Source organism: Cupressus sempervirens, chromosome 3 (assembly GCF_028749045.1).
Source record: "Cupressus sempervirens isolate cs-2001-9-10 chromosome 3, ASM2874904v1, whole genome shotgun sequence".
Lineage (NCBI taxonomy): Eukaryota > Viridiplantae > Streptophyta > Pinopsida > Cupressales > Cupressaceae > Cupressus > Cupressus sempervirens.
In genome coordinates this window covers 562918044-562940955 of record NC_143120.1, presented here as the reverse complement: position 1 = coordinate 562940955, position 22912 = coordinate 562918044, and the positions used below count along the sequence as shown (strand labels likewise).

General features: G+C 35.3%; 1 protein-coding gene across 2 annotated transcripts in view; it reads right to left on the bottom strand.

The window, feature by feature from the left end:
* The window catches only part of LOC149567668 (uncharacterized), a 36557-nt gene extending 21810 nt beyond the window's left edge, over nucleotides 1-14747 (bottom strand). The window contains exon 1 of one of the 2 annotated variants that reach the window (XM_089820924.1): nucleotides 14466-14747. In XM_089820924.1, coding sequence (XP_089677050.1) covers nucleotides 14466-14568 — 103 coding nt within the window. In that variant the 5' untranslated portion in view covers nucleotides 14569-14747. The remainder of the gene's footprint in view (nucleotides 1-14465) is intronic. The other variant, XM_089820923.1, reaches the window with a different exon arrangement.
* Nucleotides 14748-22912: the final 8165 nt, after the last annotated feature.

Below are 22912 nucleotides of genomic sequence, written 5' to 3'. Positions count from 1 at the left end.
TCCTATGAAGAAAGGAACATCAGCCTCTCATGTAACAATGAGCTCCATATTATCACAAAGTGAAACATTTCTTCCAGGAATCAACACAAGATGAGATTTAAGGCAGTTAATGCCTTGTGCCTATTCATCCCACAATAATTACACACTAATCTTGTTGTCCCCCTAAGGTTCCGCGCTTCCACGAGAGGTCCCTAGTCTTGCCAACTCTTTTGCTTCCTGATTCCAAATGTCAAACAAAAGCTGAATTTTAAACCCGCACTAAAAAAATGAAGATTATTGAATGTAAACCCTAGAAGCTAGCTTAACAAAAAAATAAAAAAATAAAAACAAAATAATAAAACCCTAGAATAAGAATGAAAATAAAAACAAGCTGGGGTATTGTTACACACTTATCAAATTCTGCCTAAAACATTTAAGTTGCTGAATTGGAAATGCAACCTGCTCAAACCAGTACAAAACATCCCAGAATTGGAATCTACAAGGAGACATCTATGCAATCATCTATCAGTAATTTTCCTGTCAAACCAATTCCACCAAACACCTCCTCAACATCCTTGATTTTACCCATAATGCAGCATTTCCAAAACAATTCCAAATCAAACCCCAGCATCAATTGATTTTTAAGCGACTGTTCAACTATAAAAACCTTAAACAAACAAAAGTTCATTTGAAGGTTTTCTCATTTTTTTGCTGGAAAGTGAACAAGGATCAAACAGGTATTCTCTACCATAGCCCAATAGTCCTAATGGGCCAACATAGCAGCAATGCAAGTTTTTTTTGCTCAATAAATTTAGCCTAAACATTCTTAAGTATTTATTATTCTCAAAAGAATGAAAAGAACACTTCAAAATCTTTATTGATCTACATCACTTTGAACTCTAAAATTAGTATGTATTGAGGGAGAAAAAACATTAAAAATATTGTCCTTACAGGCAAAGAACACTAAAGTATCTTTAAGATTTATTCACTCTACTAACAATGGGTACCAACCAAGGGTAAAACTTTTTATTTATTTTTTCTTATATGGAATGGAGACAAGTTTTCTACTCAAGAAGCACATAGCACATGGATCAAAAGGAACTATTCAATCTCTTCTTGGATATTTTAAATAGGACATTTGAGACGTGGTCTAGAAACTCTCTTACGAATCCTATGAGGCTCTTGCAAGTGCCTTGACAATCAATCAAGCCACAATTGACAAGGAATGGAGAGCATATGATGCCAATGGAAGATTGGTCGCTCAAAACCAAAATAATAATAGCAATAGCCCTTTTGTACATAAAATCTTGAAGAATAATTGAAGCATTACAATCAATAGGATCACAAATACTCTACGAACCAAGAATGGCAATAATGACCAAGAATACAATGCTAACAAAGCTTTAATGAATGAGGTTTTCATAGACAAATCCTTTTCCTATAATTTTTTTCGAGATTCAATAGGAAAATTCAAAGAGTTGCTCAAATCCCGATCCCCTTGTGCATTATAACCAAAATTACAATAGTAACAAATTATAAATTGAATGAGGTTTTCATAGACAAATCCTTTCCTATTATTTTTGTTCAGACTCAATAGGAAAATTGAAAGTGTTGCTTGAATCCCAATTCCCTTGAGCATTAAGCTTCATTCTTCTGATTTATATGGGGGTCCCTAGGTCAATTTTTTTTATATATGTTTCTCGTTATCAGCCTTTTTACTAACAAATGTTGATAGTTATAAAAATTCAAAATTAATTTTGATCACTGTTTGTAGTATTTTTTGAGTTTTACAGTTTCAATTGACTACCAGACATCACCTATTCATCAATACAATGACTAGACTTTTGGTCCCAAATAGAAATTCATTCATTCCTTTTATTTCCTTCATTTGATGAGTTTGCCAGTTTTCAATCATCATTTAAACCTCTTGCCTGTCCTCAATTCCTGACCTTCTACCCTTATTCCACATCCCCACATACATCACCTATTCATCAGTATCATGACTAGACTTCTGGTCCCAAATAGAAATTCATTCATTCCTTCTATTTTCTTCATTTGATGAGTTTGCAAGTTTTCAATCATCATTTAAACCTCTTGCCTACCCTCAATTTCTGACCTTCTACCCTATTCCACATCCCCACATCCTTTTATTCTACTTCTTTTCTATTTTCCCTTTTAAGAGATTCTGGAGTTTATCCAAACATCCTTTGTTCCCTTTCCATGGCCCAACCTCACTTCCTCTAATGCATGTTAAATTTTTTAACAAGAAAACAAAGATCCAATTACAGAAACTAAAAAACACACAAGATGAAAGCAACACAGAATTTTACCCTGGGAAAACCCTCCAGCCTGAGGGGAAAAACTCAGTCACGCTCAAAGTAGTTACTTTATTGAATAATCAAAGTGTTTGATCCATTTCTTCCAAGCTGAGTCAGATCAATGACTTTTCCACGAGGTTGTTATCACAAAATAGAGAACAGTTATGCAGATTCTTCAAACGCTACAACACATACACTAATACATAAATGAGTTCACACTTGCAATAGATAAATATCACTGTATCTGCTCATGAAATCTTCTCATAGAAAGTCTTCAGAGCTTATCAGAAACGTATCTCCAGTCTCAATGCAGATAATCCAAACAGAGATCCCCTCTCAATCTGCTTTCAGTAGTGCACTAAGATATCCTCTCAAAATTCACTCTAAACACCTCTTTTCTTTAATACACACCACACATCCTTTCTCATAGCACATAACATACACTGTTAAGCATCCTCACAGACTTAAGTCAATCTCTGTGTATCTATTATCAGACCATCTCCAGCCAGCTCGCAAGACCATATAGGCCCCATTTTTTGAAGCTACGTTGCATCCAGCCACAACACCCTTATTTTGTTAACTTCCCTTCGCTGTCAACCGTTTTCCGTTACACATTTTTAACCTCACAGCACGCACTCATACACATGCTTGTCTCTCTGTTTATCAAAGTCCTATTTTTGTTTTTTTAACCTCATCACAATCATATCGAATGAAATATCTTCTTTTAAAAAGAAGTTCAATCTCTAACTGTTATCACACGCCTTCATATTTGTTTCAAATGTTTTACATACAGTTTCTGCACTATCCTTCTCAAAAAACGTCACATTATTTTTCTTGTCTTTTCATTAAGAAAGAATTCTTCCACACCCAATAAGCATTCACTCCACACTTATTTGAAATGGCACAGCCCTGTCTTCAAATTTTTTTATGAGTCCACACTCATAATTGCACAGCTCGCTATCATTAAATGGGTGTCCATAGGTCAAGTTCTTTTAAATTATGTTTCTTGTTGTCAGCCATTTTACTAAAAAATGTTGACAGTTATAAAATTCCAAAAACGATCCAAGTCTAAGAAGGTTTTGGTCATTATTTGTATTATTTTTTGAGTTCTACAGTTTCAATTGACTACCAGACATCACCCACTCATCAGTTACAAGTCTAGATTTTTTGTCCCAGATAGAAGTTCACCAAGTTCTATCAAAAGCCCATTCATTCCTTCTATTTCCTTTGTTCAAAGAGTTTGCAAGTTTTCAATGATCATTTAAACTTCTAGCCTGTCCTTAATTCCTAACCATCTACCCTATTCCACATCCCCACATCCTACTATTCTACTACCTTCCCTTTCAAGGGATCCTGGAGTTTATCCAAAAATCATTTGTTCCCTTTCCGTGTCCCAACCTCACTTCCTCTAATGCATGTTAAATTTTTGAACCAAAAAACGAAGATCCAATTACAGAAGCTTTAAAACACACAAGATGAAAGCAATACAGAGTTTTACCCTGGGAACACCCACCAGCCTGAGGGGAAAAACTTGGTCGCACTCAAAGTAGTTTCTTTATTGAATAATCAAAGCATTTGATCCATTGATCCCAAGTTGAGTCAGATCAATGACCCTTTCCACGAGGTTGTTATCACATAATAGACACTTAAAAAATATGAGCTTCTTTACAGACAAACCACACAATGATTAGACAGAGAGATATGAATAGCTGAACCAAACAGTCAAGCCTATAACAATACAATCAACGCACGGTGATCATACAACTGATCATCAATCAGAATGTCTGAAGCAAAAGCAATTTGCAAATGTAGTGAAGTCTATAGAAAAACATGGTGATTGTAATTCCAGATATGATAAATTCTCCAGACATGGAGATCATTGTTTTTCACATGTCATGTAATCTCTCTCAGACTTGACTCGACACATCCAAAATACCTATCTCCAAAAAGCAGACCAAAAGCCAGCACTTAATGCACGATAAAGAAAACAACGACAGTTACACAACACCATTTCATATTTCCACCATCACGAATAACCATGTGATCGCAATATCATCGTAGAAGCCATTCAGAAACTGAAAACGATATGAATGAAGGAAACGACAGCACACTCAACTCATCTCCTGCATGATGGTGATACCTCATACCATTGAGTGACGTTACCTAGGGACGCGTTTCTAGCAAAAATTGACCACGTCCCCACATCCCCCCGTACTGGAAACTCGGAAACTTCCAAAAACCTTTCCCTTGGCTGTCCCATAAAATTAATGTTTCAGTTTTGATAATTTGTTTGATTTCCACTTTCATGTGAACTCTAAAATTAAATTATTTAACACAAACATTATATGTTAAGGTTCTATAATTTATATAAGCATGCGTTATCCATGTTTTTATATGAATATTTAAAATTTCCCTGTATATTTTAAATTTTCCCTACTTTTTATATAGCTGTTCCCACTGCCGTCCACTGCTCCGAGGAAAAAAAAATCCGTCCTGGAAACCCATTTCCCCGTCCCCACGTCCCCCCATCTCGGAAACCTGGGGTAACATAGCTCAACAGCAACATTCAAGAATGACACCATACTATATTTTGAATTCCATCAAAGACGCACAGGAATACTGAAAATGCTATCAGAAATGAAGTTGACTCCTCTTTCATCATAGTAAGTATGAACCGTCGGTCAATTACTCTCCAATCAACAAAATACATGAACCAATGGTAGTAACAACAAACTATCCTTACTAAGTTTTACGACACCACATGTCTTTCATCACCGTTATCAATGACAGGTTCCAACACATTGAGAAAGGTTCCATACAACAGCCATGATCATCATAAACAAAGTACAAAATGAATGGAAAATAGTCATGTGAAATATAACTTAGTTCATAAACACAAACACCGTACCACAGTGAATTATGACAATTATGAAAGGAACCAAGACTAGAAACAAACACTCTTTTGTGCCTTCAAAGAACAATACACGAGACGGGATACAAATTTGAGAGAATCTACCAGCATACAAACTTTCTACAATCACAAACTTATTAACAAGTTCAACATCAACAATTGTTGTTCAGCACAACTATTGTAGATAAGAATGACAGCTCCTAGAGCTACTAAAAGTCTAACACTCCCTCTTAGAAAAGGAGATACCATTTACAGATTTCCGTGTCATGAAATCTCTCGACATGACAAACACGAAGGCTACAATTATTTGTGTTAAAAGCGAAACTTTATCACAGATTTTGTCAACGTGATAGCATCGTGGAGTCACTCAACATGATGTTCACCATGGCTACTCCCATGTGTGAAATAAACACAAGCTCACATCACAGAATTGCATAATGTGTTGTCATTGGTCTCTCAACATGACATCCACTATAGCTACTCTAATGATTGGAATAAACACAAGCTCACATCACATAGTCACATAACATGATGTTGTCATGGCGTCTCTCAACGTGACATCCTACTCCCATGAGTGGAAAGAGAAACAAGGGCTTTCACCTCAAATTTCTTTGTCTTGGATAAAAATGCATTACAAGGGCTTTCATCTCAAATTTCTCCATCTTAGAGAAAATTTCTAGAAGAGCTTTCACCTCAAATTTCTCCATCTAACAAAAAAATGCATTATTGCACATAACAAGAGGAACTCGTGATGATACTCCCTCTCGGCAGAGACTCTCTCTCATCAAGGGCAGCATAGTCATAGCTTAGATTATCACAGTAAATTACAATTGATTCCGATGTTTGATCAAACAAGGAGCTTTTAAAGCCACACTGGTTCTCAAACATTTTGATCTTCTGCAAAGCACTTGGCACTCTCCATCTGCCACTCAAGCTTTCTCTGAATCTTCAAGCACTTGCATCAACCTCCTAATCTCCTCATTAAAATTTGCCTGCAATGACATTTTTGACATCTTAGAGTCCAGGACTATCCTCCTTGACCTCATCCCAGATAACCCTAATATGAATAAGTTTGCAGAGCTACTGATATCAAATCCAGATTGACTGTGCAATTTTGTTATCTGCAGCTAAAGTGCTTTTCCCAGAACTTTAGCACTTGGCCTTGCAACATTGCAACCCACTTAGCTGACATTTTCACTTCTTCATAGAACTCCCTCTTGATCTTAGAACCTTAATGCTCTTTCAATCTCAGTTTGGCAGCCAAATAAGCTCAGTGCACCCTTGCTGCAGGCTCAATAATGATGAATAACCTTAGTAGCGATGATTTTATCCTCTTATGGTTGGAAGCAATCCTCCAACCATGATGGCTACAAAAACATCTCTGAAAATGACCTTTGACATCACTCAGATCAAGTAATTTGGTTTCTGTAACTAATAATTAGTCACATAATATTTGAAACATCATTAGTATGTCGCTGTAGCAATCTGTGCAACCCAAAAAGAACAACCGGGTTACTAAAATTCACATAACACCTTCAATACTCACCCAAAATGGTCTCAATTAAATCTGCCACCCTGAGGAAGCAAAATATAACACCTAACTTCATATTTACAGGAGTTCAAAACAGTAACTTCATATTTCTCATACATAGCAGCTATAGCAGTAGGATTGATGCACCAATATGATACCTCCACCCATAGCAATAAGAAGCAAGCAGCAAAATTGATCCTTTAAAAACAAAACAGGACCACACTAAAACACCTCCCAACAACTTTTTAAATGATATTTTGCCACTTTGATATTGTTCAGTGGTTCCATTAATGATATGACCAAGTAACTTTGCTTTTTGTATTTTTTGTTTTGTTTTTCAATTCCAAATATTTGTCTTCTTCTCACTTGTCTTGCTGGTGCAATCTCTCCATCCAAGGCTGACCAAAACCTTTATGGGTCATCAATTTAGACTTAAGTCTTCATCTATGCTCATTTCTCCAGCTGTCATAACTTCCTTACTGGATGTCTTAAGTTTTTCCTCCTTTGAATTCCTCCTTTTGCTCCTTGATTCATCCTCCTTTGCAGAGAGATTAATAACAGTTCATAGGATCAAACTAACTTGAAGAGAAATATACACATCAATGCCAAAAGCATACATGATTCGCTATTCCCAATCTTATTGGAGGAATTATTTATGAACATTATTCAAAGGTACAAACATAAAATACTTATTTCTTTATTATCTAAATTCCCTCACAATCACAATTGTTCTTTCACCATCACAGAGATATTGTACAGGCAGAGAATGTAACATTCAAGGACCAGCGCAGCTGCTATCCTTGTAGGATACTAAATGTGTAAGCATAGATGAGCATGAGAGCATCCTCCCATTGGTGTCAAAATGGAAGCTTTTGACAAGGCTGCATAAGATGCCTTAGTAGCTGACATTGTAACACCCGCAGCAAACACTTAACTACAGATAGTAGCAAACAAATACCCTTCCAGGTAAGAAGCTTCTTCTGAGATTCTCCTCTCCAAGGCTTTTAGGAGGATTTTAGTTGCACCTACTCATATGAATCCCTCATTTCTTCCGTTGTTCCCATTTTGCATCATAATCTCATAAATTCCTGTGGCTCAAAACACCAACATGTGGTTAGCAAGAACTACTAGCAATCAAATACTTTGAAACTTGAGGAAAGTGGAATTATGTCTCAAGAAAGTTCAACAGCGCCCATCAAGACTTATGCAAATTAAACTTTGAATGTCTTCTCAGCTAATCATCTGTCTTCAATCTCAGTAGCAACACAGTCCTGTGAATACATGCCAACAATATTGACACTTCAAACATTTCATAGCTTGGCTGAGCTGTGAAGAGGACCGTCCAAAAAAGATTAGTTAGGTTCACCATAGTATTGCTATGCTGACTAGTCTTAGAGAATACACTCACTGCCGCTGTGTCATTTGTTGTTGTTCACATATATCTGAAGATATCCATCCTTGTGAATATTGGCATATCATTAAAGGCGAGACTTCCATGCTTCCCAAATACAAGATATCCCTCCAATCGATTCACAGAATTCACCAACATTACTTTATGCTTTGTTATTAAAGATAAGTATTGACACCAATAATTCATATCTGCAATCAACTTCAAGAAATGCTTCCTGGCCAATGATAATCTTGCAGATAAATATTGTTTAACGTAAATCTCCACACCTTTGTGACCCAGATGGAACCTATGACAGAGAGCCCAACTTACTTCACTTGCAAGACTTGGACCTACAAAGACTTTAATTTTTTGACAAATTCATTCTAGTATCCAATCATCCTATTCTGGTACTTGATCTTTACCTAGACCTGCTTTGATACCATGTTAAATTTTCGAACCAGAAAACGAAGATGCAATTTACAGAAACTATAACACACAAGATCCAGCCACACCTGATCATCAATCAGAATGCCTGAAGCAAAAGCATCAATTTGCAGATACAGTGAAGTATGTAGAAAAACATGGTGATTGTAGTCATGGTTATTCACATGTCATGTAATCTCTCTCAGACTTGAGTGGACACCATTTCGTATTTCCACCATCATCAATAACCACATGCTCACAATATCATCATAGCAGCCACCCAAAAACTAAAAACTAAATGAATGAAGGAACTAACAGCACACTCAACTCAATTCCTGCATGATGGTGACACCTCATACCATTGAGTGACTCAACAACCACATTCAAAAACAACACCATACTATTTTCTGAATTCCACCAAAGACACACAAGAATACTAAAAAGGCTATCAGAAATGAAGTCGATTCCTCTTCCATCACAGTAAGTATGCACCGTTGGTCAATTACTCTACAATCGATGTAAAACATGAATCGATGGTAGTAACAACAAACTATCGTTACAAAGTCTTATGACACGACGTCTTTCATCACCTCATCAATGGTGGGAACCAAAAAACAGAGAGAAGTTATGAAATTACATGGACAATGAATTACAATAGTTATGAAAGGAATCGAAACCTAGAAACAAACACTCTTGTGCCTTCAAAGAACAATACACAAGACAGGATACAAAGATGAAAGAATCAACCAGCATAGAAAGCTTTTGCAATCACAAACATATTAACAAATGCAACTTCCACAATTTCTGATAAGCACAACTATTGCTGATAAGAATGATAGTTTCTGCACCTACCAAAACTCCAACAATGCATTCCTGCATTCTTTTCTTCTCTACTTCTAGTCAAGTTTCATAATGCTTTGCAAATTTGTGAGGTTTGTAAGGATTTCTTACCATTCCTTTCCTCCTAACCATCTCCAATCCTCTTCTTCTCCCAATTCCTATACCATTAGTTCCTCCCCTATGTCCCTCTTGCAGAAATACAAAGGTATTCAAAACATCTTCTAATGTGTGTCCATCCCCAAATCTCCCAACCCATAGTCAAGTCTAGGTTTTCATCCTTGTGCTCTGTTCCCCTTAGTGGACTAACAATTTTTTTAGGAACGCCTTCATCCTTTTTTGCCTCCAAGCATCTCAACCTCCAATTGTTTCCCCTTTAGTCACATTTCAACACTTAACCGACTTGCAGGTATTTAACAGACTTCTTCAATTTCACCTCCAGCTCCAAACCTTCCAACCTCTGGTTTCCCAACCATTTTCCCCATTCCTTCTAGTTTCCCCTTTCTTGTGGAATAGTATTGCACTTGCAGACATCCCCCAATTCTAACTCCACCTTCCTTCATCAGTTCCACATGTTTTTCTTGCATCCATTGTGTTGGTTCCCAAAACCACAGATTGGAAATCCAAGAGCTTTGCCAATTCTCTAGTAGGATTACCCAATCAATTCTGGCCAACGAACATGAAAATACATTATGTAAACGCTATTCTTTAAAAATAGCTCATAGACCAATAAGACTTCTTGAAACCGATCCCAATCACTAGCATGGTCACCTAGCCATCATCCAAGTTCCCAACATCATTAGACACTGTCTGCACAAAAGGTGTCTCATCACCCTCATACAGGTGTAATGTTAAACACCTAGATTTCAAATCACTCTCTAAAATATGGGACACCAATTCTCACGTGTATGTCTCATAAACTCAATGAGGTATTGTTTCTCTGAACTGTGAGGCATCTTTGACAATTGAGCATCTATCTAGCCTCTATTGCATCATTCCTATCTGCAAAGCATTGACCTCTCCAAAATAGAACATGTTCTCCATCTTCAATGATGTCGTCATCACTAACATCTCATGATTCCCCAACAGCAGCTATATTTACTAATTCTTTAACTTTACCTTTGAGAAGGTCATTTGCACGAGTCTTATAATTAATAGCAATATAACCTAATTTCTTGCGATAGTAACATTCAATCTCATTCTGCCTAACATTGTCTTTTTCATCCTTTTCTTTGAGTATAATGCAAACTCAAGCAAGTATCTTCTCATGAATCCCTTATAATTTGCTCTCTTTTCTTCAACTAAGATGACTCAAATCATATCTTCTAGAGTCTATGAAGACATTTTGAAGGTAAACTATTCTTCCAAATAGCTTTAGCATCTTCTTTATCAACTACAACACCAACTTTTGCACATAATTTTTTCTGTCAATGGCTTTAGAATAAGACATTTGACTGAGAGTAGACATTTGACTAAAGCTCTAGGATAAGACATTTGAGTGAGAGTAAATAGCTTTAGAAGGTAAACTATTCAACCAAATAGCTTTAGCATCTTCTTTATCAACTACAACACCAACTTTTGCTAGTTATTAAATGAGAGATCTCATATTGCTTATGTAGTTAGACATGGTTATTTTATTAAAAATCTTGAATCTCAATAATTGCAGCTGTAAAACAAATTGTATATTTGTTGTTTTTTCTCCAATCAACTTATCTAGTTCATCTCATATTCCTTTAGATGATTTTTCTAAACCAACATGATGTAATTCTAAATCTGAAAGAGCAGGACCTGTGATATATTTGGCTTTTAAATCTCTAACTTCCCATTAAACCTTCCTTTTAGCATTTGTAAGTACTACTTCAATTCCATTAACTATACCCGCTAAACTTGTGTTCATGAATTTCATTTGCATTTTCAAAATTCATGAGTGAAAATTATGATAATTATATTTTTCCTGATGTGTTTCCATTTTTGAGAAAATTATGTGACAAAAAATCTCTAGGATTTTTGCGATCTCCTGAGAATAGCAGTTCCTAACAAGATTCATGCTTAGAAGTAGACTAACAGGAGAAAATAATTCTGACTGTATCAAATCTTATTGTAGCAACTCCAACATGAGATTGATCTCCAATCAAACTGATAAACGGATAGATTCTGATGCATTTACTTTCCTCTGACCTCCTTTGCATATTCTGCAAGGAACAGCTTTCCAATAGATTCCTCGCCATCCAGAACAAAACTCTGATAATCCCATGAAGATTCTTGGCCAAGTTCTCTACTGCAAAGGAGGGCTAACATCCACCAAAAACAGCACACAGGAAAGAGTATATAGCAAAGCAAAAATAAAACAGCAACAACCGCCTATAATTGCTCTGATACCAAATTAAAACCAGAGAAGATAACAGGAAAGAAACAACTGAATCACTCCTTATTCATGAAAAGACTTAACTAATTTATAGAAGCAGACGATTAGAAGTTCTTCCCACAAAATACCAAGTTTAACTGGCAACGAATTGGAACTATTGCCAAGTAACTATTATTGAATGACACTTGACTAAAGTTGGTTGACACCTAACAAACACTGCTTACAAGTTTTTTTTGAGTGTATATTGAATATTCTAACAGTTGAAACTTAGTTTACAGCTAGGCTACTATACTTGGGAAGCAACTAGATGAATTCTCACTGATCTGAGAACTATTTTCAAAGGATAGCTTATACATAATGTAATATTTTGTTTTATGTCGTTAGTTGGATTTTAGTAATTACTATGTAAAGATAACTTAGGAACCATCTAAATTCAATCATTCATTATGGGGGAGTGTTGAATAAGTAATAATTAATAAATGAATTTCATTCATGATGAACGTGAAAATAAAGAACTGTACATGTGTCCAGGTGTTGACATTTAAGTCTAGTTTGTTGTCAATAGTCTTAGTTTGTTGTCAGACATTTAGTTTGCTGATAAATTCCTTAATTTATAGCATGACTCTAGAGGTTACTGTATCTATTTATATGTATCATCAACAGAATAAAAGTATGCAGCGAGTCATTCAACTATTTCTTCCATTCTCCTCTCTGCCTCAAGTTTCTCGTGATAATGGACAACTTCCAACATGCAAAGACAAAGAAGAATTGAAAAATTGAGTAACAATCAGCATTCGTCCACTCCACCAGGGGATTGCATTCAAGCAGGTAACTTATCTTCACAAGACATGAGAAGAAAAAAATTGGGCTAATAGAATATTTTTTCTTAGATAATGGTTCCACAGGATGCAATTGTCTCTACATTGGTAAGTTGACAACTTGTCGGAGAAGACTGATCTCTATGCTTTTCTGAACAGCCAATATCATTACCACCTCTCTCCATAAGCACTTTCTTTGCACACCATCTCTCACCTTCCCCACCCTGAGGAAGACATTGACGAAGCACATTCTTCAAATTATTAACAATCTTATTGGTTTCCCTACATGTCTTTAGCTTCAATGGTTATATGGGAATGAATTTCCTATTTATCAACTTATATTATGACCATTTGAGAATAGACATTGATGATCAATTTATTATCAAATCAATGACAATGTATAGAAGTTTGGCTCTCTTCCTCGTAGAAGCAATTATCTTCAACTGTTGCTTGCTGTGGAGCTCTCCTTCAACAACTTTCTAACTTCACTCTTCTTGCACACTACTATGACCATTTAAAGTGTATTTTGTGACCATTATCGTCCTAGTGGCATCTCTATGTCAATAGAATAATAAAAGGAGCATAAATTTTAAATCTGGTACATAGGGGAGGTTATTAATAGGCATCAAGTCAGTCAGATGTATAAGTAAAAACTATTCAGAATTTGGAGCCATCACTGATCGCAAGCTAGCATATTCATTCTTATCTATATTTGATTTCGATTGGGAAAAGCATTTTGGACAAGCTCAAACTTCTCCCCAAAATAAGTGAATGTGCAAAGCCACATATTTGACATGCCTCTTTCCACCATGCTAGAGGCAACTGCTGAACCAAAATGCATCAAGTAAACCATCTACATCACTCGTTATAAAGATGTGCAAGTCTTTGTGTTAGATAGGAACGATGCCCTGATGGGATGTGATTAAACCTTCAATAGTGAAACAGACTCAACAAACCTCTCACCTCTTGTTCGCCTCACTTTGAATGTCAATTCTACATTTTATTGATGGGTAGTAACTACTCTTTTCAAGAATTCTTGGTGTGTGATCCTAATTTTAGTTGTGGGCACACTCCATTCTTAACGAATTTTCGCAAAGCAACTAGGACTCCAACATAAAACCATCTGTGATCTGAGATCCACTATGATTAAGCTACAAGACCTATAGCAAAAACTTTTCGTGCTTCTCAGTTCTCACTATGGTTTGAGTGTGACTACTTTTCTCCACAACCCTGTTTTCAGACACATTTTCGTGTTCAAGGCTCTCAGCCTGACTAAAATACCATATTATTATTTTTAGGGAAGAACTAGGATTTGAACATCTGATCTCCCAAAGACTTATTATGTGCGCTAACCAACTATGCTACATGCTTTTTGTAGCCAAACGTTTTTTGCGGGTTCCTTATTGCAATCATATCTGGCCCAGTTTCCCCAAAACTATTAGTCTGTATTTTGGAATATCTAAACATGCTAATGTGATTATATTTTATTTTACATTCAAATATAAATACTTATCTAAAAGGCACCACCAGATCATTTCTATATGGGTGCTTCTACTGGAATTGCACCATAAGCACCTTCTAATTTATGTTTTTTTGCACCTTTTAGGTAGATAGAAAGAGAAAGAAATTTACTAATTCCATTTTAATCTTTTCCTGCCATTGTTGTCCCTTGTTAACAATATTGACAATGGTGAAGCCTGGAGACAAGCAAAGACCAAAACCAAATTTAAAATGCCTTTCTTTATGGTAGATTGTTTTACGAGGATACGGGCCAGGGTATATTCTTGTAGAATGGAAAGGCAAGGTGATAGATAACAACGTTGGAGTAATAAATAGGAGAATAAAAAAAGGCAGCAGCATTAATAGGAAGGAAATTTTGCAAAAATAACGAACCCCCGATGAGACCGAATCCAACTCCCACACCACAGCCGATGCCGATGGCCATCGCGGGTCCGATCTTCCCTGCATTTCCGTTTTTCCTTTTCGTCTTCCCCATTATTCGCCTCTCTTCTTTGCCTTGATTCTACCGCCCTCCCCACTTCGGACAATTTCGTTGCCCAGATGCGTACGCACGGAAAGGCGGGTCTGTTACCTGTTCGACGTTTACAGCAGATTTTTTTAATTTAATTTTGTTTTCCCTTGCAATGAAGTTTATGGGCGTGGAGAAAGTTGAACCTTTCTTTTCTTTTTTAACTATTTTCTATGTCTTTTAAACAATTATTTTAATTTTAAAGAAGTGTTTTGTAAGTATAAGCTAGTAATTATATTTTGTGTGCAATCAATATGTAGAATAAATCAGTCTATTTTTATTCATATTTTGTATAATAGAGTAGAGGTCATTTGGGTGCTTTAGAAAGTGATATTGTTCGTACAAAAAAAAAATTGAAAGAACAATGATAGCTTCAAATCAATTATGCATCCACTTACAAGGATCCAACCACAACTTAAATGAAAATACAACTTCATCTCTTATTACCTCAAATTATCTATTTTTCTAATGGGGAGATTCATTAAAAACTATTATAGACAATTGTATGCTCACAAGTTATCCATGGTCATCTATTTGATAGGATCCCTAGTAATCTAATGAAGTGTTCAACATTTGCTTTAAAATAATATTATATGATCATCATTACTAGCAAATATTTTTCCACTTTTAGGTATCTAATTGAATATTTCTAATACTATTATCATTTATACTTTGGTTTACAAAATCTTACCTCTCTAAATGGGATTTAAGGAGGTTGACATCATCATTCATGTTATTGGCATATTTTAATATATATTTATACATGTTAATTAGAAGATATAATTTTAACAACTAAGGAATGTTCCCTCTTTGGTTCATCGATGCCTAAAATATATTCATGATCACAAGAATTTTCTAACTAAACAAAGATGTATATATTCCTATTTCTTACTTCGTCTTCTTCTCCTTCTTCTTCTTCTTGTTATTGTTGATTCTAATTTGGATGTTAAGATCTTAATTAGGTGTCTTTAATTTCGCAATGGAATTCATTGAATCACACCGGTTTGTTATTTTACATGTGATTACATTACTTTTTAATTACATTTATCAAAATCATGCATTAGATAATGGCTTCTTTCATTGTATGTTACATTCATTCCTTCATAGTGCTTTTACAAATGGCATTATTAGGCTCTCAAACATCTCTCTCTCTCTCTCTCTCTCTCTCTCTCTCTCTCTCTCTCTCTCTCTCTCAAATTATTTCTCAAGGCTTCTGTCCATGTTACATGTGGTTTTATAATAATATTTTTAATGGAATGCATGGAATGTGTAACTTTCATAAGAGTCTTTGTCAAAAATAATAATCCTAAAGATGGTATTCATATACACAACATTAGTACCTCTCCCAGGTTGTTTTTTGTTAATGGAGATCAAGTCCATACTCCTAACAGTACCATGTTAGAAAGTAGTTGGTTCTCTCTTCCCAGGGATACCTTCATGCAAGAGAGCAAGCATGTTCATTTAAATTCCTCGTTGGGGCCTCTTTGCTACCCTAAATATTATCTTCAATGTCAAAACATTTTCATTAAATATGATGTTATGTATTTTCTTCATAATTTATCTCCAAACATAACATTGAGCAAAGATGGAGATCTGGACAAGCTTTCCTCTTCCCAAACTAAAGAGGATGTGACTAGCCATAGTACGATTTTGAAACCCCCTAAAGAGATCAATCGTCTAAACCATCCCCACACAACTCACTTTCATAAACCTCAAGATAAAAGTTTCTCATCTTCAACTAAAGGCTTGTTGCAATATAGGATATGACATCACTACTTGTTGTTTTGCATTTTGTCACCACAAAATGTAGGTAACAATAAGAAACTCTTTCAAGTTAGTTTTACATTTCTCTTAGATTGTTCATTATTTATTTGATTGACATTGATCAATCAATCGACCCCAATTTGTACAATGAATCATTTTACTGAAGACTTTGATCAAGTCTTTTTCATTTTTCATTTTATTAGGCTTATGCTTGATTTTTGAAGCCTTCAACATCCTTTTTCACATTTTCGAGTGTGTGTTTATTTGTTTTTAGTCTTTTGGTTTAGTTCAACCCTGCTTTCAATTTTCCCTTTGATTCAGTATATCTCAAGGCTTAATTTGACTTGGTAGTCAAAAGATATGATCATTTAAGTGCCCAAAAGGTGGACACTCCAGATGCAATCACACATTTAAAATATCATGTTATATTTTAATGTTGACATTCATTTTTTCAAAAAATATAACATAAAATGACTTTATGTTATGTTTTTAAGTTACTTTATCATATAAGTGACTATATTAACTATATAGTTTACTTTATCACTTAAGTGACTATATTAACTATATAGTATTACTTTATGTTTTATTTCAAAACATCTAAGTAAAATATTACTTTTTGAATAATATTTGCACATGATATATAAACTATATGGTGTAAATATTATTTTGACATGATTAAGTAATATTGACTCAAAAATCTATTAAACTTGTGCTTAATTAGTATTTTAAGTTCTGCAAACTCAACTTACATGTATTTTACATATTTTTAAGCAAATGTATTCCTAGAGTGTGATTTGCACTAGAAATGCATGTAATGGGCTTGCTAGAGTCCACTTTGCATGAAAAACCCCCTTTACATGAAAGTCACTTTACATGTAATTGCCTCTTGAGAGTGTGATTTGCACTAAAAAGGTAATTTATGGACTTAGGCAAATAAAAAGTAAGTTTTAAAACATACAATGGACTTCCCAAAGTCTGATTTGTATAAAAATAGAAGCCAAAACATGTTACATGTAATGCCCCATGGAGAGTGTAATTTTTCACTAATAGCATATGCAATGGGCAATCTAGAATCCAATTTGCATGTAAATGGCTTTCCCAAGCCAATATGTAATGTGCAATGCCTCTTCTAGAGTGTGATTTGTATTTAGAAGAAAAACTAACATATGCAATAACACTTGGAGAGTGTGGTTTTGCATTGGGAGAATATGTTCGACTAAACATGAAAATGCAAGAGGAAATAACATATGTAAATTTATGCTTAGAGTCTGATCATGCACCTACAACCAAATGTTACTTTTCAAAGAGGAAATGAAACATGCAAATACATGTTTAGAGTCTAACCAAGTATTCAAACATATGCAAATACCTTTGGAGAACCCATTTTGAACATTCCCTTCCAAAAACACCTCAAGAACATGCATTTAGAGGACACATTTTGATTTTAAAAAACACCCAAATTTTGTTTTGAAGGTCACATTTTTGCTTTAACAGTCACATTTTGGTGTTTGGAGGCCACGTCTTGCATTTGGGGTTCATATTTTTTGCTTTCTAAGACAAAACGACCCGTGTCTTTACACAAGAAGGGCACTTTTTTGCAAAAATTCCCAAAAATCAACATTTCTAGCTCATGAATGTGTACTAGAAGAAGACATTTTTGCATTTGGATGCTTGTTGTGGTACATGAAGTTCATATTTTTTTCCCTTTTCCATCAAAAATGACCCATGTTTTGACATGAGAAGGGAACGTTTTTTTTTATATTAAAAACGCCTTAAGAACACATTCCACATTCCATGCAAAAATGTTTTGCATTTTGAAGAGTTTGTGACTTGTATTTATCATATGCAAAAATGATCAAGTGTTCTAATTATGCAATTGCTACTTACTTTGCTATTTTGTTGCATATTTTGGCTCATCTTTGTTCATTTGTTCAAATCCATGCCATATATTTTGCAAATCTTCTTTTAATAAGATGATATCTTCTATTTTCAAATGATTGAAACTTGCCCAACTCCAAAAAAAAAATTATATGTAGGAGAGGATCTTGGTATTTGTCATGTCCAAGTCAATAGCCAAAGGTATGTTTTTTATTTTGTACATAGGTTCGCTTGTTGTTTGCTTGTTTGTTTGGTTTTCTTTTTTGGAAAAAAAAAATGAAGAATTTTTTCCAAGAATGCAAGTGCATCCATATCCTTTCATATTTCATCTTTTCATTCACGTGCATATTACATCCATTTCCTATATATTCAATCACATCCACTTTCTCATTTAGATGTAATTAAATCCTCCAAACCAAATTACATGTAGATCACTTCACATGTAATTACATCAAAAGAGCCTAATTCTAGTAAAAGGTCACTCTTTATAATACCGAATTCATCATTTGTATGCATCCATATGCATTTAGCTTGCATTCTTAGTCATTTACATGAGAATGCATCCTCCTAACTCCCATTTTCTACATATATTTTCCATTGCATATGTTCCATGAGTATCTAATCAATACTCTTAATGTATGGTTCTTCATAGATCCACCTTTTCTAATCAAAGATCAATATCTTCATGGAGTCAATACCTTCCAATGATGTATTCATCCTTTGTATTTTTCATGTTACAACACAAGACATTCCTACATCTATGAAGTCCAAAGGAAAGATGAAGTACCAATATGATAAGGAGTTAGCTCATGCATCTGCATCTCTCATCTCATCTCCTCTAGATCAAGTATACGACATAGAGATTGGATAAGTTGACATGGCTAATTTCTTATGAAGGGTTGAAGCTCCATCTAGCAAAGAGATGAGAGGCAACAAGAGATGTAACATTCATCCAATATCTACTTTTTCTTTACCTATCTTAAGAACCAAGATTCATCTTAGGACCAAAATAATCAAGAATGCATATGGTAAGGTTATCATCATCCTTGACCCAGAGGTTATTGAACATATCTTCAGAGTACATAGTGTGTAAACCTATCAAAAGAGACGTCTTTAGAGATATGGAATGAGGAAAAGTTAAAGTATCAAAGGTATATGAATGCATATTGGTTGGATATCAAAAGAAGTATTTTTTGCAGATGGCCCAAGATAATATAGAAATTTGACTTTAAGCTAGAATGAAAAGATTTGATTACTCTCCTTAGTGGCCTCAAGGAATCTAGTATGCGACCTTAAGGAATCTAGTGACTTTGAACCATGGATGTACAAGTTTATCTTTTAGATCATTGATAACAAAGAACCCATCTTCTAGGGATAGCTTATCATTAAAATATTATGTGAACAATTACTTAATGTGGAAACATCAATGTCATTTCACATGACTTCATACTTGGTCTACATTGCTACATCCATGAGATCCTTCTCTAGGCTTTCCACAAAAGGGGATCGACTTCAAGTACTTGATTGAAACTATCATGATCAAATCACATTGACATTGAGCATATTTCACTATAAGAGATTCCAAGATGCATTTTTTGGATGTTTCAAGCGTTAGTTTGATAAAGAGATTGTAAGTAGGAGATAATTTCCACAGCAAGTCAAATTGTGATATTGCTATCAGGATTTAACTGTGTGATTTTTGAGTCAAACTCATTGACCCATGTTTCATGAGTAGTGATTCAACATGAATCCATCTCTCATGAGAATAAATGGAACACTTAGCACTCATTAGATCTAGGTGATGCTCACAGGGGTGAAGCACCAGGACTTCTCGGGAGGTCACCCATCCCAGTACTACTCCAGCCTGAGCCCGCTTAACTACGAAATTTCCTCCATGGTTAAACCCAAAGCTTGCAACCCCATTTGCAAAACCGTCACCAAGTGTTGTGAAGGTTTGCAAGCTTTGGGTTTAACCATGGAGGAAACTCCCTAGTTAAGCACGCTCAGGCTAGAGTAGTACTAGGATGGGTGACCTCCCAGGAAGTCCTGGTGCTTCACCCTTGTGAGCATCACCTAGATCCAATGAGTGCTAATTGTTCCATTTATTCTCATGAGAGATGGACTCATGTTGAATCACTACTCATGAAACATGGGTCAATGAGTTTGACTCAAAAATCACATAATTAAATCATAATAACAATATCACAATTTGACTTGCTGTGGAAATTATCTCCTACTTATCAATTGATGAGCTTAAGGGGCTTTCTAATGAATGGTTCATAAGGCACAACACTTGGTGAAGGTTTTGCAGATGGGGTTGCAAGCTTTGGGTTTAACCATGGAGGAAACTTTGTAATTAAGCGCGCTCAGGCTAGAGTAGTACTGGGATGGGTGACCTCTCGGGAAGTCCCAGTGCTTCACCCCTGTGAGCATCACCTAGATCCAATGAGTGCTAAGTGTTCCATTTATTCTCATGAGAGATGGATTCATGTTGAATCACTACTCATGAAACATGGGTCAATGAGTTTGACTCAAAAATCACACAGTTAAATCCTAATAGCAATATCATAATTTGGCTTGCTGTGGAAATTATCTCCTACTTATCAATTGATGAGCTTAAGGGGCTTTCTAATGAATGGTTCATAATGCACAACACTTGATGAAGGTTTTGCAAATGGGGTTGCAAGCTTTGGGTTTAACCATGTAGGAAACTTCGTAGTTAAGCGCGCTCAAGCTAGAGTAGTACTAGGATGGGTGACCTCCCAAGAAGTCCCGATGCTTCACCCCTGTGAGCATCACCTAGATCCAATAAGTGCTAAGTGTTCCATTTATTCTCATGAGAGATGGATTCATGTTGAATCACTACTCATGAAACATGGGTCAATGAGTTTGACTCAAAAATCACACAGTTAAATCCTGATAGCAATATCACAAAGAGATTGTAATCAAAAGAGTAGAAAATGAAGTTTGGAATCGGGTAAATAATTTTGGTTGCATATTTTTTAAGTTTCTAATTTTCACTTATTTGAGAGTTGGTTGTTTCAAAGGAGAGCTATATGTCTTGCCAATATATGCTACTGATAAGATCATTCTAATGGATTTGGAAAACTCATGGAGGTGCAATCATATCAAAAATACTCAACACACACCAGGATTCTCTATTACCATGGTCAAGCCCATGGTGATTGGTCAATATATGCTCAATTGAGTCTACGCGACAAAAGTTATGGAGGCAAAACTTCAGTTTATCACATTGACAAAATTCAAATCCAGTTTGATTTTGACTATCGAGGAGTCCTTTCAAAGATCAAAAGAGTATTCACCATTGTTCATCGAATAGACGACATATGGATTGACTAGCACATAGAGTTGGATATCATGAAGATCGGACTACTACAAGCTCAAATAGTAAAAAATCATTGGGCTCAATATGGTTGATATTCCACCCAATTTTAGATCAAGGATGATGGTGTCATTCTAGATCAAAAATATTATCAAGTTATAATTGTCATTTTCCCATTCATTGACAATAGAAAGAAGGTGTTTCTATCTTTGATAGATTCTAGTCCATCTTGGAAAAATACTAACAAGTGGTTGAAGATCCATCATGTTAAGAGAGTACATCCTAAGCTTTAGGTAGATTATAATCATTTTGCACTAGTTGGAAGGACATCTTGGGTGGAGATTACAAGCAAATACGGAGCATCTTCCTCAATTCCATCTCTTCAATTTAAGCTCAAAGATAGAAAGGGATCAAAATAACTTCAACAATCCTCTCAAGTGCATGTACAAACTTAAGAATCTGTGGAAGAGTTTGAGGAAGAGTCTAGTGAAGAAGATGAAGAGGAAGAAGGCGAGATCATGATCATATCTCCTACATAGCCAATAATACTCAAGGTCCATCTACTCAAGAAATACCTTTATTTGATGATATAGACAATGATGTGGATTCATTCTCCACCATTTTTACATCTATCATCCCTCCTTGAGAGGTGAACATGTCGGCACTGCCCATCTCTTTGAAAAATCCTCCTATTCTCATAGTTGAGTAATGTGAGAGTTTAGGAAATGTCTTTGAATATTTCCCAACTCTCATGGAAGGTTAAATCTCCAACTCGATGCCTCAATTGCTAGTTTTGAAATGTTCATGACAAAATCTTCTCATCAAGCACCCATAAATTTAGTTGTGCAAACTAAACCATGCGCAGTCACAACAAAAATATAATTAGGATCAATGTTTATGGTAGCCACTATTTTTGTTTCAATAGATTAGGGTTTTTTTTTTCCCGCATGGTTGTGGAAAATTACTCTGAAGAGAAGAAAGGATGTAGCACACCTCCAAAAAATCTTCTTATTAAGAAAACTAAGGCCTTATCTTTGAAGGAAAATATTGTTTCAAGGATTGTTGTGGATTTTGAAAAGACTAAGTTTACAGAAATTGTAGAACCTTTTGTAGATAAAGTAGGTGAGGAGCTTAATTGTTTAGATTACAAGTTCCCACTTGGTAAACAATCATAGTTGGGTTGTTTGCAGGATGCCCAAGATGCACTTTCCATATTGTCTAAAATAAATCATGATCTTTCAGAGAAGATGAATTAACTTAAGTAGGAGGTTACTCATCTAAATGAAGTTATCCATTAGTAGTCTTCATAGCACAGAGTCACCACCT